Genomic DNA, 15,753 nt, shown 5'->3' with positions numbered 1-15,753 from the left:
GTGTCAAAATGAAACAACCACTTCTGCTAATTGGGTGTTGACACCAAAACGCTGCAGCAGCTCTGGGGCGCATTTGAGCCTCCTTCGGCTCCCGGTCTTGGTTCTCCAGCTGAAACACGGGAGGCAAACAAATCCAGACAAGTTCGACAGCGCAGCAACTTCAACAGAGACTCAGTAAACAGCAAAGACAGTGAAACTAAAGAGACAGATTCTTTCCTCGGGTGTTAACCGAGCTGAAAGGAGAGTGAACGCGCGGATTAAATCAGGTGGGCAGAAACAGAACTTCAGTGGGATTGAATGTCAGTTTTTCTGCCTGTAGAAAGTTTTTTTTACCATTGATTTTTAGCAGAGTACCTTCATTTGGACTGAAGTTGATTTGTCTGGATGTTTCTACCTACAGACACACGACTTGCTGGACTGTCATTGGTCCTTTTGTTTGACTTTTAACTATCACAAAAAAATGTCAGATCACATGAAGAGGAACCCAAATGCAAGACACACATGCGAGGGAGGGAAAGGGAACAAACAACGAGCTATTAAATCCACAATCCAAGAAAGAAGCAACAACACAAGGCAGATAATAAAAACCAGGGAGAGACCAAAGCAAAAACGCAAACCAGGAAAACATGAAGACTGAAGAGTCAGACAAACTTTGTGGAGAACAAACAGATGAAGTGACGAAGAGATCAAGGAGCAAATAGACTTCATGCACAAGGGCGGTAAAGATAATACGACAGGTGAAACACATCAGACGATCACAAAGGCAGGAAATGAAGCGTGAGACGTGACAAACGACGATATAACTTCAAAATAAAACAGGAAATAGCAAAACCACAAACTCAAAATATGCCTAACATTGTATCACAGCAGGTCGTGTTATTGTTTACGCTCCCGGACACACATCTTTAAATCATCGTGACTTTCTGCACAACTTTCCTGTGACTGAATGAAAGCCTGCAGTTCTGAGCAACACTGGAGTCACTGGTGGTTTTCAGAGTGGATTGTGGGCGTTCACAGTCACACAGGCGATCGCTGCTTGAATCCGTTCTGCGGTTTGGTTCAGGCAACAAAAGCACTTTGGTCAAGAATAGAGAAAAGATGTGTTCAGTTCTTGAGAAAGTCACGAGATGTCCACAAAAAGGAATCACTTTGGTTAAAGTCAAAAAATCTATATATTCAGATAAAGAAGACAAACAGTATTTGTTAAAGGTGGTTCTAAAGATTGGCCTCTATTTATATTAAAACTATATTTTTAGTGTTGCAGTTGTCAAGCATTGTCTGAAAAATATCAGAAAAATGCAAGAAATGACTGAAAACTCAAATGTGTCCAACCCTCGAACTCTTTACAAGATGTAGCAGGACTAAAAAAGGGCCCAAACTTTATTTGTTTTAGAAGAAAATGACATTAAATTCACTGTGTACCTTCACAACATAATTAAAATTACAGAAGCATGATGAATTAGCCAAAAAATAATGGATTGACAAAACTGTTGTGCATTAATTTCCTGTCTGAAAAATAAAAATAAATAACTACGAAAAGTTTCCAGCGTCATCTTCAATCAGCTTGTTTTGCAAAACTCAACTGTGTCGACTTTACAAGATGTAGCCGGACTAGAAAAAGGACTCAAACTTTATTTTGTTTTTGTTTTTTTTTAAGAAAATGGTGTTAAATTAACCTTAACAACAATATTAAAATTACAGAAGCAGGAATCAATAAATGGCAGTTTTGCTTTGATGAATTAACCCAAAAAAAAAAATGGATTAACAAAAACTGTTGTGGATTAATTTCCTCTAAATTGACTGATCTGTTAATCATCTTATTGATTCAGCACTGAACTAAATGTGTAGACAATTATATCACAGTTGTTCCGACAGTTTGAGGTTTTCACATTATATCTTCTGTTCATCTGATCTGTTTCAGATCTCTCAGCAGTTGTTCTCCAGGATAAAATCTTGTGGTGAGAACCGGGCTCACAGCATGCCGTCTTGCTTTTGGGAGGTTCATTTTTTCTCTTTTTTTTATTGCCTGACAACCAGACTTCTGAGAATTCGTCCTGTGGGTTTTGAAAAATTCATCCTCACTGTGGGTCAGCCGATTTCCTAAAAACTCTCCCACAAAACGCTCCCTCGGCTTCGGTTTATAAAAAGAAAATGGGCATTTTTGCGTGGCAACAAAGACAATACATCCTGCTTTTTCCTCTTTTCTTTTTTTTTTACTGTTGCAGCGCAGTGCAGCAAAAAGCTCCTGAACTGTAATGTGTTTTAATTTGAGTTTACTGAGCAGCGATTTCCAAACCATGTTTAATGGACATCAGGGCCCATCTTCAGCCGGGCTAATGCAACCCAACGACATCTTTAATGACATAATGCAAACCAATGCCGTCTTTGATTAAATAATGCAAATGCAATGTTTCGTTCTGTAATAGAATAATGCAACATAAATTCGTTACTTAATGGGATTACGGTAGCTGGAGTGATCACTTGTCTGATGAGCTGATGCTGACTGAAGGAGGAGATCCCTGCGGTAATGGCCGAGGACGGCGGACGCTCTGGGGACCCGAGAGGGATGAAACGAGGTTGTGTGTGTTTCCCCTCGTCTTCTGTCACCGTCCGTCCGTTTGTCTCCATCTGTCCTCCGTCACGTTTCAGTCCGACTCGCTGTTTGTTTGACTTTCTGTCTCTATCGCCCCCCCCCCCCCCCCCCCCTCGCTCTGCCTCCTAATGGCCGCAGAGTTCAGGAAGCTCGTGCGATTATTAGAGACTAAAAGTTCGGAAATTTCCAACTTATGCAAACTGTGACGCACACACAGAGACACACACACACACACACACAAGACCTCCGCTGAAGGTCATGTCACAGATTGACTGTTCCCTACTTTTAAAGATAAATCAATCCTCCATTAATGGAGATGGTGTGTGCGTGCGTGTGTGTGTGTGTGTGTGTGTGTGTGTGTGTAGGAAGAACTAAAAGTCCAATCCTGCATTACTACATTTGCGAATTACTGTGTGGGCTTTAGATAAACTGCTGTATTAAAAGCTACCGATGTATGTGGGCTTTGCAGAAATGTGTGCGTTTGTCTGCGTGTGTAGCAGTGCTCGTGTGTGTGTGTGCATGTGTGTGTGTGCATGTGTGTGTATGTTCACTCAGACACTCAGATTGCTGATCAATAGTTGTGATTGAAAGGCCCATTAGCCATCGGAAGCAATAGAGACAGCATCACTCCATATGACAGACTCTATGAGAACACACACACGCACATACACACACACACACACACACACACACACACACACACACACCATATGACAGGTAACAAATTAAAAGCCTGAGTATGATGAATATACATTCCTTCATAAATACATTTTACGACCCGTACTGTCTACGACTGTAACTCACCACTCCCCGCCACACACACACACACACACACATGCACACACACATGCACACACACACACACACACACACACACACACACATGCACACACACTTTGTTTTCATTTTGTTTTATAACCAACTCTAAGAGTCTGACACACTGACAAATATAAAGACGGACGACGTGTCTCCACTTACTTCCCCTGCGTACAAAAATGACGCCAAAATATGCCGCATACAGGCGCCGGCCGTCTTGAGCCGCTGTGATTGGCCGGTGGAGCCACTGTATCGATGTCTGGTGCACACACCTGTCTGCTCAGCTGTAAAAAGCATCAAATAATGAGCATATTTTAGTAGTAACAACAACTTAGAATCGCAGAAAAAATGCCTTTTAGGAAAACTGTGTTTGACGAGTACTTTCAGATTGCTTCATTCGGCTCATGTCAACGTTAGCATGCTGAGCTAACTAGCTTACTTCCTACACTACAGTGTGGTATAAACTGTTACTCAAGAGGCCGAGGAGCTCCGTCACTACTACTCCACCATACACCTCTCTGCTCAGCTGTAAAAGCTACAAATAATGAATATATTTAAGTGATAAAACATCCTATAAACTGTATTTGACGAGTACTTTGAGATCTTTTTATTCAGCCCATTTCCAGTGTGTAGGAAGGATTTAAGGGATTAAAGAGTGAGAAAAGAATCAAACTGTGTTTTATCTGCAAACGTTAGCATGCCGAGCTAACTAGCTTATTTCCTACACTACAGTGTGGTATAAACTGATGAGTGGCTGTCTGTGAGAGCACGTCTGCAGCCGCAAGGAAACAAAACCTTTCAGTATCAAAGTGCATTATGTGTTGCTGCTATTGTGTAACATTTGGACACGTTGTACTTCAGTCTTCTGGCAATATTGCTCCTGAAACTCCCAATAAAGCCACTTTGAATTATTTCCAGAGGGAATGTTACGCTGCGATCGGAAACAACAAACAGCTTTCATAAATAATCAGGAGCAAATGTAATCACAGTCATAACTACACTTAATTAATTGTTGGCTTTTCTGCAGTTCTGTGTGCGGTTTGTCCGAGATGTGTTGTTTTTATTGAGTTTAAAACTCACTGGAGACGGACGACTTTATTGGTCAAAGTCAGGAAATCAAGATTAAACAGTGTGTACTCTTAAATGCTCAGAGCTCGGTGTTTTTTAATTTAATGGGGGGGGAAAAATGCACAAGAAAATGTGGGAAAACGTGTTTGAGATTCTGCTCACCTTGTGATTTCACTTCACTTTCTATTAGCCGAAGAGTTTCTGAGTTCTCCTCCTCCTCTTGCAGCAGGAAAAACAAAAACTTTTTCGGCGCATGAGGACAGAAGATGTGGGTTAAAACCGATTTGCTTCTTGAAACAAATGTGGGTGAAAACAAAAGAACCATTTATCTCGTTAATGGTTCAATGATTCTCAAGATCACCACAAAGACGCTCGATACAATAAGTGAGATTTCCTGTTGAGACTAACTTCTTTCCTGCTTTCTGTCTTTGTATCTCTGCAGGAGGACGGAGACTCCAGTTTCTACTGCGAGCTGTGTGATAAGCAGTACGTGAGACACCAACAGTACGACAACCACATCAACTCCTACGACCACCACCACAAGCAGGTGAGCCTCCTCCACCTTAACGAGGCACCCGGAGGTCTGGTTGATCCCGACACACAACACCTTAAACCCTCCTGACCGAGGTCACGGATTTATTACACCCCGGGGACGCAATGAGCGTCCAGCTCTGGTTTCTGTTACACAAACTGTGGTCGACACACATCAACACACAACAACAACAACAGCAGCAGCTCTGATGAAAACTTCATCTGATGAAACAAACAAGCAAAGATGAGAGTTTTAAAGGGATATTCCGGTGTAAGTTTAATCCATGGTCTAACACACCGTGAAACTGTGTTAGACTCCCTCTCGAGAGATCAAGTTAGCAGACCGCTAATTTACGGAGTTTTATCAACCTCAGAAACGACCGCACGACAACAATTCACTGCAGTAAATGGATCCAAATATAAACCGCCACCAAAAAGCCACAAAAAATGCTCAGAACAGCACCAAACTTCAGCAACAGTACAAATAGGGTCTCAGCACATTTACCACTCTTCTGCAGCAGCTTCCTGTTGACGGGAAGTCCCGACGAGTCGATTACCGAGTGCAGTAGAGTTCCGCGGCTCATGGATGAAAATATATGATTATGACTCCATGGAAAAGCAATCAAAGTTCATATGTGTCTTACCTGCCAGTTTATAACAGTTATTATCGAGAGCGGACAGGGAAAAGAACGGAATTGCGCATTTCTAACCGCACTCGGTAATCGTCGCGTCAGGACTTCCCCGACCCGGAAGCTGATGGAGGAGAGTTGAAATCTGTTTTTAGCTTCACAATAGAAATCCAGCTAAGCTAGCGGAGGTTAGATGCCCCGGACTATGTGCTGAGACCCTATTTGTACTGTTGCTGAAGTTTGGTGCTGTTCTGAGCATTATTTGTGGCTTTTTGGTGGCGATTTATATTTGGATCCATTTACTGCAGTGTTTTGTTGTCGTGCGGTCGTTTCTGAGGTTGATAAAACTCCGTAAATTAGCGGTCTGCTAACTTGATCTCTCGAGAGGGAGCCTAACACAGTTTCACAGTGATTTAGACCATGGATTAAACTTACACCGGAATATCCCTTTAAGTGTTTCACCTTAAAGTTGAATTTTACTTCTTACTAAATCGACAGCTTCACTGGTTTTCTTCTGCTCAACCACACACTCGCTGCGACACACACCTTTAATTTGTGCTGTCTCATCAATACACTCATCAAAGAGTGGAGCAAGTAACTCACTGTAACTCGGATCATTCATATTTTAGGACGCTACAAATAATATATCGTGACACAGAGGTTCAGAGAGTTGTTGCAAGTGAGTTGATACACCGTTTCGTCTGGTTGCATTGATTTAAACTGGCAGGTTTTTGGAACGAACCAGCGCACGTTCAAACTCATCTCGTCTTCAATCTTTGGTCTGAACTCAGGCTCGACTTGAAAAAACAGAACGAGAAAGCGTTTGGGTTATTAGCCCAAAAATAATGCCCAGCCCAGTACCAGGAGCAACACCAACTCAGCAGTGTCACATCGTGCAGGTACAATGCAAACTCGAACTGCTAATAGCTAATAATCCACAGCAACATTACACTTCCTGTTTACATCCGTCACATGTATTAAAAAGGGTCTAATGTAGAACACAAAGGCGGGGCTAAAAACTTAAAGTGAGCTTTAATTATAGCTGATTCAATGCCTGAAATCCAAGGCAACAAAACAGGAGTCATTCACAAGCAAAAGAATAAACTATGTACGAATCAACAACAAAGTAGAAACAAGAATAACAAAGGCAGCACATGCAGGTAAAACGTGACAGGAAGTCAGAACCAGGAGACGCAGACGAACCCTCAAAGACTGAGGTGGAAAACACAGTCTGACATACACAGGAACAATTAACTAATGCAACACTGGGTGGGAAAACAGACAAAGACAGGAAGTAGAGAGCAAAACAAGACACATGAAGATGTAAACTACAAAATGGCATCACACATATTAAGAAAGAGAGTCGTCTCCACATCATCACCCTCCAGATCTACATGAGACAGAAGGGATCCATGTTTTACACACTAAAGAAGTCTGATTTAATCTGATTGTTATCAAGACTTTTCTTTCTGTTTCTCGTCGGCACCTGAAGGCATCGTCTCAAGAACATGCAGATTTTAATTGAATCCTAAAATAAGTCATAATCTCTTCAGAAAATGTTATCACTCTGCTATCAGCACAAAAAAAAAAAATGAAATGTCAGTCAGCGAGGGCATTATTGGAGGTTAAAATCAATAGCATGTTCCCAGATTACATAATAACACATAATCAATATTGCACCCTGCTTATCTAAAACCCTTGTCCGGTTATTGTGATATTCATTCCCTTCCTCTGATATTCCAGTCGGATGTAGAAAAGAGTTTCTTCCCTCTGTCGCTGGCTGTGCAGGAAGACGCCTCTGAGAACTTGCAGCTGTTTGAGTGTTTACAAAATTATAGGTGCTGCGAGGAATGTATTTGCTGCAATTATCGTTTGTACGCTCGCGAGCGGTGAAGGAGGCGTAATATTTCTCACAGTTAGCTGTGTGTCAGAGTTATTAGGTTTTACTTGAAGATGCAGAGCATTTAGGGCATATTGTTCGAGGCTGCAACGCTTGCAGGAAATGGATTTTCTCTCCCAGCCTGAACACACACGGAGCTAAGCTGCCCGTCTTTTGGTTCACGGTCAGTCACGGTCCCATCTCCTTTTTTCAGAAATGAAGTGGCTTGCAGAGAGGCTACGTCACCGGCGCTTTATGTGCTGCTGTGACGGATCCGACGAGTCAGACCGAGAACAGCCATGCACAGTTTATCCTACATTATGCAGCTTAAGGAGCTGTGTGTTTTTCTAATGGAATATATAATTTATACAGTGAGATGTGTAAGTAGCAGGAAGGTGTCACATTATTTGTTGTGTTAGCTCCGTCAGGAGAGGGAAAACCGCCGACTGTCAGCTCCACTCCGAGAGTCTTTACATCCACATTAGATGAACTAAGAATGAACCGCTGCCTGTTTTTAATACCCACGGTCTCCTCTCATTAGCTTTTTAATCTCAAAGTCTCGATGTTTATTCCAAATTAAGCACCAAGTGTCACTTTGTTTATGCTGAAAGGACTTTCCAAGTGTAAACCCGCAGTGAAACTTTCAGTTCGCTGTTTCAGCCGTCGCCACCTCATGTGTTTGGAACCAGTAGTGACCAGATTAGGATGAGTCAAGTGAAAAGTAGGCTAATTTTCTCATAAGCTTACATACAATCAGTACGTCTGCATTGTACTTTTGATATCCGAAGGCTCCGTCCATATTATAAACAGTTTATCGTACTGTGATTTGTCTTTTTGTTCAAGCAGAAACATTTACAGTCACTAAAACTTCATATTTATCAGGTTTCTCTCCATTGTGGACTACCGGTTTGTTTACACTTCTTTGTTAGCACAGTTAGCTTTAATGACAAGTTTAAAACCAGTGTTGTCAGCTCTTATTCGATGGAAGCAGCTAGCATTAGCTCTAAAAGTAGCACAAAGCCACCAGCGGATGTTAACACACATCATAAAAATATAACTTTGGTAAACAATAGTATTTCATGCTCTGTGTAAAAACACAAACACACCGCTTCCCACACATAAAGTGGTATTTATAGCGGACTGCAGACGAGGCGCACTTGTGTTTTTATTGAGTTTGCAGCGGGTGAAATGATAAAGTGGACATGAAATACGAGGTAAAATAATATAAAGCTCTTCTGCCTTCTTTGCTCAAATCCACACATTCGTTTTTCTCAGTCTTTTATTTACATTTGTGCAATTATTTTATGTTTATAATCTCTCTAGCTCCGAGCTCTGCAGTTTAAATATTGATTATTGTTCTGATCTTAAATGTTAATGATGATTGAGTCGTCACCTGTTGGTACGTGTGATTAATTAATTAATTGTACAGATTCTTTAAATAGCCGCAGCCGTGCGTGATGACAGCTGCTGGTGCTGTTGGAGAAACCTTGCCGATGCCACGCGATCTTTCCATTGACAGGTTGAATGAGCGCCGCATGTGAACAGACGATTAAAAGTGTTCCTACGTCTATTAACGATGAACTGCGGAGGTGGAAAATTAAGCTCACACGTGTGCCCGGCTTCATAAATGTGACAGAAAGAACACATTTGCATATTTCTGTCTTTGTACTCTTTAGAGTTTTAGTCATGAATCCTGCTCCTGGTCGCTCAGCAGTGGCGTGCACAGACTTTTTGAAGGGCATGGTCGAAAAGAAGGGCACTTTAGCGTGCGTTTTGGCTGCCAAGAGGGCAGTTTATCATGTTTTAACCAGCCAAGGGGGCAGTTTAGTGTGTTTTGCCAACCAAGAGGGCACTTTGGCACGCTTTTGTTGGCTCCCAAGAGGGCACTTTAGCGCATGTTTTGGCTCCCAGGAGGGCACTTTGGCACGCTTTCTTGGCTCTCAAGAGGGCACTTTAGTGCATTTTTTGGCTCCCAGGAGGGCACTTTAGCGCATGTTTTGGCTCCCAAGAGGGCACTTTGGCACGCTTTCTTGGCTCCCAAGGGGGCACTTTAGCGCATGTTTTGGCTCCCAGGAGGGCACTTTAGTGCATGTTTTGGCTCCCAGGAGGGCACTTTAGCGCATGTTTTTGCTCCCAGGAGGGCACTTTAGCGCGTTTTTCAACAATTGGGCTACGAGGGGGTCCCCTTGTGCACATCACTGTCGCTCAGTGACAATTTCTCTACACAACAATGTAAACAAAGAGGGATACACCAGGATCATGGGTTGATTAATGAAACAGGTTCACAGAGCAGAGGCCCAGGGCCAAATATGATGATAATGATCAATATTGAGTATCTGCGGCTCTTTAGAGGTGCTCCTATATGAATTTTTCATTATATATTTGTCTGTTAATTAAAAAACAACACAAGTCCTACAGGGAACCACACATTGAAAATAAGTAAAGACATTTAATTTGCAGTGTCTTCTGCGGTAAATGTGCTTCCAACCAGGGACTCGTTGTCTCGTCCGTTCTCTCTCCGTCTGTCAACGCACCGGATGATGTTTCACATTTTTAATGCGGCGCATCTCAACAAACAACATTATGAACCAGCGCTGCTGAAAGCGTTCCCAGCTGACACCATGTCGTATCTTGTATTCAAAAGAATACATGTGCACTGCATGTGTTGACGTGGATTATATTGTTTATGCTCGTGTCAGAAATCAGTCTAGTTTGGGGGAAGACAGCGATTACATAGAGACTTTGAGTCACTGCCAGCCTTGTAATAAAATGTTAATCTACCAGCGAGGCTGCTGCCAAATGGCCGACCGCGGTTTGAGTCACACCACTGGATATTTTTAAAGATACCCACGGATGTTTCAAGCTGCGGCATCCCTGATCATGGCGACCAAAACAGGTACTTTAATCCAAACCATGATGGTTTTCAGCCTGACCAGAGTGTTACAGTAAGCACAGTGTTAAGACAAGAGATAAACAGAAAATTCAATGTAAACAAACATAAAGCTGACACTTAAAGAAATGTAAAGTTTGTGTTTGTCTGTGGCTTTGCAGAAACGTACTTAACAAACATTTCTTCTGGTGTTTGGGTTGTGTGCAGGTCCGTGTGCGCTGCTGACACTCAGATGTAATTGATAGAAAAAGCGATGCCTCCTGCTGAAAAGGTTAAAATATTCCAACTTCTAACAGCTGCTTGAAAAGTTTGACACGCAGTGCGAGAAAGGAAGAGTGAACTTCAGGAAAACTGACGGAGAAACTGTCGGCTGAAGATCGCAGAGACCATCAGATATCTAAGATTTAATGTGATCAGTTCAGAATTGGCGAAAGAGACGGCAGGTTGGCAGATCAGTTTCAGAGGGTTTACACAAAATGAACCACAGGATAAGTGAAGCAACACAAAACCCAGAAAACACAGAATATCAATCACCTTACTGTGTCCCACTCGTGTGATCAATACATTCATTTCAGCCGTTGAGTAAAAACACCAGAAAGAACATGTAAAATGACATTTAAAGATCTGTGTGAAGGTCAAGCTGCTGTGTGACATCATGTGTGATATTTTCAGTTATTAAACGCGACTTCAGGGTCGGAGTCAGTCTGAACCGTCACCTGGCGACAGTTTCTCTTTTATTTAATTATCTTTTTTCATTTCATTTGAATGTGATTGTCAGTGACATTAAAAAAGTCATTTGTAATTAACTAATTCGTTCCATTTCTCAGGAGGTCGACAATGAAAAGCATTTTTCTTTGTTCGGCTGTTCATTCTATCACAATCCAGGACGCTCTCTCTCTCTCAGATTGTCTGCAGAATGTCCTGATTTCTGTTTTACGTCTGATGAATGTCGAATTCAGTGCCTGTTAACCAACAACGTCATCATAGCGCATATAAAGTGTAAAACCAATCGTACTGCAGAGTCGACAACGCAAACATACTCAACATTTCCAATATTACACCTCTTGGATGTCAGCCGTCCATTTTCTTGGTGCAAGTCAGTTTTTAGAAGTTATTCTCCAGCACAGTGTCACTACTTTACTTGCAATTACGTTTAATGACAACAACATTTCAGTCTTTAGACCTTCGAGATAGCCAGATGAAGGTCTAAGTACAAAAATGTTGTCATTAAACTAAAATGCATGTGAAGTGGACAGTGTTCGGGAGTCTTTGGTCATTTTTTAAGGTGTGTAAAAGCTGCAAAAACTACGTTTTTAAAAAGTGATGGGGACAAAAATGGCCATTTTTAAGAAAGTGCTGCGTACAAGTTCCCAATGTCCCCGGTGTAAATGACACTTAAACACCGTTTAAAGACAAGGACAAGTGTTTCATTTAGCTCAGTTTGTCTTCAAAATCTCACCAGCAAGTCAGACGTGTGCTTTTTTTCTGTTGGATGTGATAATAAGGATGATTTTAATAATGATGTTTGAGACGTTTACAGAGCAGGATCGTGCTCAAAGTTGGTTTGACACTGGATTGCGTTTACGGAGGAGAGCTTGTTCTTTCACTCTCATCACATTATTGCTCGTCATTGTTGTGTTTGTAGTCTCGTGTACGCTCATGCGGGCTGGGTGTCATTTACATATTACGATCCACATGGATGTGATGAAGATATCGCGTCTGTTTTTTTGCTTCATCTGTCATAAAGACGTCGCTGTAACTCTTATTCCAAAGTTTCCACGTTGTACTTTGTGTTGTTTTCTTTGCAGTTGTTTGTCAGGTGTTCCTGTCGGCGTCCCTGTCCACCCCTCACACTATGTACACCTTCCAAGAAACGCTGCAAGCTTTAAAATAACACACGTCACCTGTCTCCCTGCCTGTCTCATCGTCCCTCTGAGCCTGTCTGTCTGTCTGCGTCTGTGTTTTATCTGTCTGTCTATTTCGGTCTGTTTATCTATTTGTCGGTTTCTCTCTCTGCCCGCCGCGCTGTCTGTCTGTCTTTTGTCATCTGTCTGTCTGAGATACGAGCCCACCGGTATATTATTAATATTGTGACACACACACACACACACACACACACACACACACACACACGCGTACAGTATCAGTATCTCTGGCTTGCAGACAGCTTGCAGACAGAGCTCAGTAAGTGAATTAAGCTGGTCTGGACTCTACTAAAGCTGACACTGGCTGACTTAGTAAGCACATAAACACACAAACACACAAAGAACTCACATGAACACACACACACACACACAGTTATAGTTACACACAGAGCTGATAAATACTGCAAACACACACACACACACAGAAACTAAATGCAGCGTGATCAACTTCTTTATTAACTCATCATTTTGCCGCTTTACCTCTTTAACCTCTTAATTCGTCCTGTTACATTTTTAATACGTTTTTAATAATCGTAATCCATGTTTTGTTTTTTTTTGTCCTCCAGCGCCTCAAGGAGCTGAAACAGAGGGAGTTCTACAGAGCGCTGGCCTGCAGGAGGCAGAGGAGACGCAGGGAGGAGAAGAGGGAGGAGAGAGCGCTGAGGAGGCTCCACCAGCATGAAGAGGGGAGGACGGGAGAGTGGTGAGTGACGTAGAACGCCTCCACGAGTACATGTGGCTGTTATACTCAATACAAAGTGCTGTACTTACGGACAAATTTGAGGTATTGTATCTTTAACTCCACTACATTTATCTGCCAGCTTTAGTCAGGTTCATACTTTTATTTGGGGGACCTAGCAGAAAAGGTTTACGCACTTTCATTTTCAAAAAATCACACTATTTGTCTCATTTGGTGCGTAGTTGCAGCATTTCTTTACACACTGTAAACAGCTACAGAGTGAGACATCTTGTGTCTGTTAAGTCTTTGATGAGAGTTGGATGTAGCCAATCAGAGGCGAAGCAGGGCAGGTCCTGCTGAGCGAGGTAGTGCGATCTAAAATAACGCGGCTACTGCTGGTAACCATGGATGCGGTACAGCCGTAAACACCCTCACACTGTTGTCACTCTCATCTAAACAACGTTAAAATGTCATTTTAAGAGCAAAATACTTTTCTTTTTTTTTCTAGAATGACTTCAGTATTTCAGTACCTTCGTACTTAAAGCTCCAATTTGTAAGAAAGATGATTTTTGAGTCTCAGTTCCGTAAATACTGACATTTTGCGATGGCGGCTGACAAAACCTACAATCCCAAAGTGTCAGTATTTGACACCTTTTAGACTTTAAAGCTGCAAAAATCTATATTTTTACATATAATACAAAGGTTATTATCACAGATTCTTAATTTCTAAGGTTTATTGTCACTAATCTCGTAAAGCGTGCTTCCAAAACTACAAGAAAGCTGCTGCATACGACCTGCTCGGCACCAGAACAGCAGACAGACAACTTACTGATGCATTCATCAATCTTTTATCAAATTTATAGGAATTGGAGGAGACCAAAACAGAGATAAAATTATTAGTTACATTCACAGACGACTACAAATCAGTTTTAAGTTCTGAACTTTTCTATCATTCACTCTGTTTCTGTGCTGCCTATGAAGCTGCTGCTGCTGCTATTAGTCATTGTGGCTTGTAGCAAATCTTCTTTTGAAGGTTTTATTTCAGGGGTAAAAGCAAAAAATTGTGAAATTGTTACAGCCCAAAACAACAACTACAAAAAAAGGCCGTTTTGAAGAGGTCAGTACTCCAGAACAATGTGTTTTGGCTCGTGGCTCTCATTAGTCCCTTCCTCTTTCTGTTTCACTACAAGTGTTCCCGAAGTTTTGACCTCTTTTTTTCCTTCTCCGTGCACCTCGGATGTATGTGAAATTGTGCCAGAAATCGCTTTTCCCCACCGACATTTTGACTCGTAGAAAAAGCACAGGTGTGACTAATAAGATTAATGATGTCTCTGTTGTACTCAAGTGTCCCAGTAGCGCCGCGATACTGTGAAAATGAGCCAGCGGGAACAATAACTCCTGAAAAATAAAAGCAGCTAAATGGAACACAGCCATGTTAATTTGCCTGTTTACACCTGTGCTTCTCCCGCTATGAGACGTCAACTCTTCACGTGAAATAAAAGATGTACTGCTTTTAATGAGCTCATTTAGTGTATCGCAGTAGAAATTACAAACGTGCCTCAGATGGGTAATCCATTACAGGGAAACATCCTGCTGAGTAAATGTTTGCGAGAGTTACTTTACAGCTGTGCGTTAATGTTGCTGAAAGAAATCTACATTTCTCTGTGTGTGTTCAGGAGCCGACATCTGGGACTTCAACTCACGTGATGTTTGTTTTTAAGAAAAATAAAATGAAAATTAGGAAAAAAGCCTGCAAGACAAATGATAAACAAACACGGAGGTCTGGAAACAGATGATGTGGATTTGGCTGCTCGCTGCAGAAAACATGTTGTGAGGAGAGTTCATCTGGCGGCCTACCAAACTGGAGAATTTGTTTTTTAATTTGTTTTTTTTTTTCCCACTCAAAATATCTATACGATTGCACATGAATGCAAAAAAAAATTTGAGCTCGGAGCCGCGAGTCAAAACCTGAAAGTCGCCCACGCAAAAAAAAGAAAGAGCGTTGAGCTCCGCCAGAAAATAGTCCCCGAAGACACGATTCAAACATCCACGACTTTTTTTTTTTTACATCCGTGCATGAAAGTTAAGAGTTTAATATAGATCTCGGCCTACTTATAATTAAAAAAAAAAACACTTGACGTGCTCACTGACATGTTTTGTTTTTCCACATGAGTAAAAATAGAAAAAAAAAGAAGAAGAAACATGACATCAGTAACTAGTTCCCTGGTTACCACCAGCGTTGGCACAGCAACCAGTTTAAATGCATCTGGCTGTGCTTAATGGGAATAAATCAGCAGGGATGTAAAGTGTTTCTGACCAACCGGGTCGCGCCGCTGAACCCGCCCGCTGCCCAGAAACTCGTGTATCGGTATCGGCTGTCACTGCCATTTTCAGATCTGCAACAATGCAGTCTGGCTCCTGGCACAAAGGCAGAGCGAGGGAAAGCGTGGCCAAATTGATTTTCAGCTGCATTTCAGCTCCGCTCTCCCCTCGCCCGCCCTCCTCGACGCTCGTCTCCTTGTTTCCTCTCCTTTCCTCTCTCTGTTCCTTTACTTTTAATCCCCTCCTCCTCTTCCCTTCATGCTGTCATCCTCTCCTCATATTTCTCTCGTTCCTTCCTCTCCTCCTTCCCCCACTTTCCTCTTATCCCCACTGTTTTGTTCCCTTTCATCCTCCCCGTCCTCCATAATTCCCTTTTCACTTATCCTTTTATCCTCTCCTCATCACTTGTCTCCTTGTTTTT

At 42.0% G+C, this 15,753-nt stretch overlaps 1 protein-coding gene across 1 annotated transcript in view; it reads left to right on the top strand.

Moving 5' to 3' along the window:
- LOC115596433 (uncharacterized) overlaps nucleotides 1-15,753 on the top strand; it is an 82,264-nt gene that overhangs the window by 51,833 nt on the left and 14,678 nt on the right. The window contains exons 2-3 of the mRNA XM_030441521.1: nucleotides 4,920-5,024; nucleotides 12,898-13,034. Of these exons, the coding sequence (XP_030297381.1) occupies nucleotides 4,920-5,024; nucleotides 12,898-13,034 (242 nt within the window). The remainder of the gene's footprint in view (nucleotides 1-4,919; nucleotides 5,025-12,897; nucleotides 13,035-15,753) is intronic.

This window comes from Sparus aurata, chromosome 15 (genome assembly GCF_900880675.1).
Source record: "Sparus aurata chromosome 15, fSpaAur1.1, whole genome shotgun sequence".
In the NCBI taxonomy this organism is placed as follows: domain Eukaryota; kingdom Metazoa; phylum Chordata; class Actinopteri; order Spariformes; family Sparidae; genus Sparus; species Sparus aurata.
The sequence above is the reverse complement of the archived record's forward strand: the minus strand, read 5'-3'. Positions and strand labels throughout refer to the sequence as shown.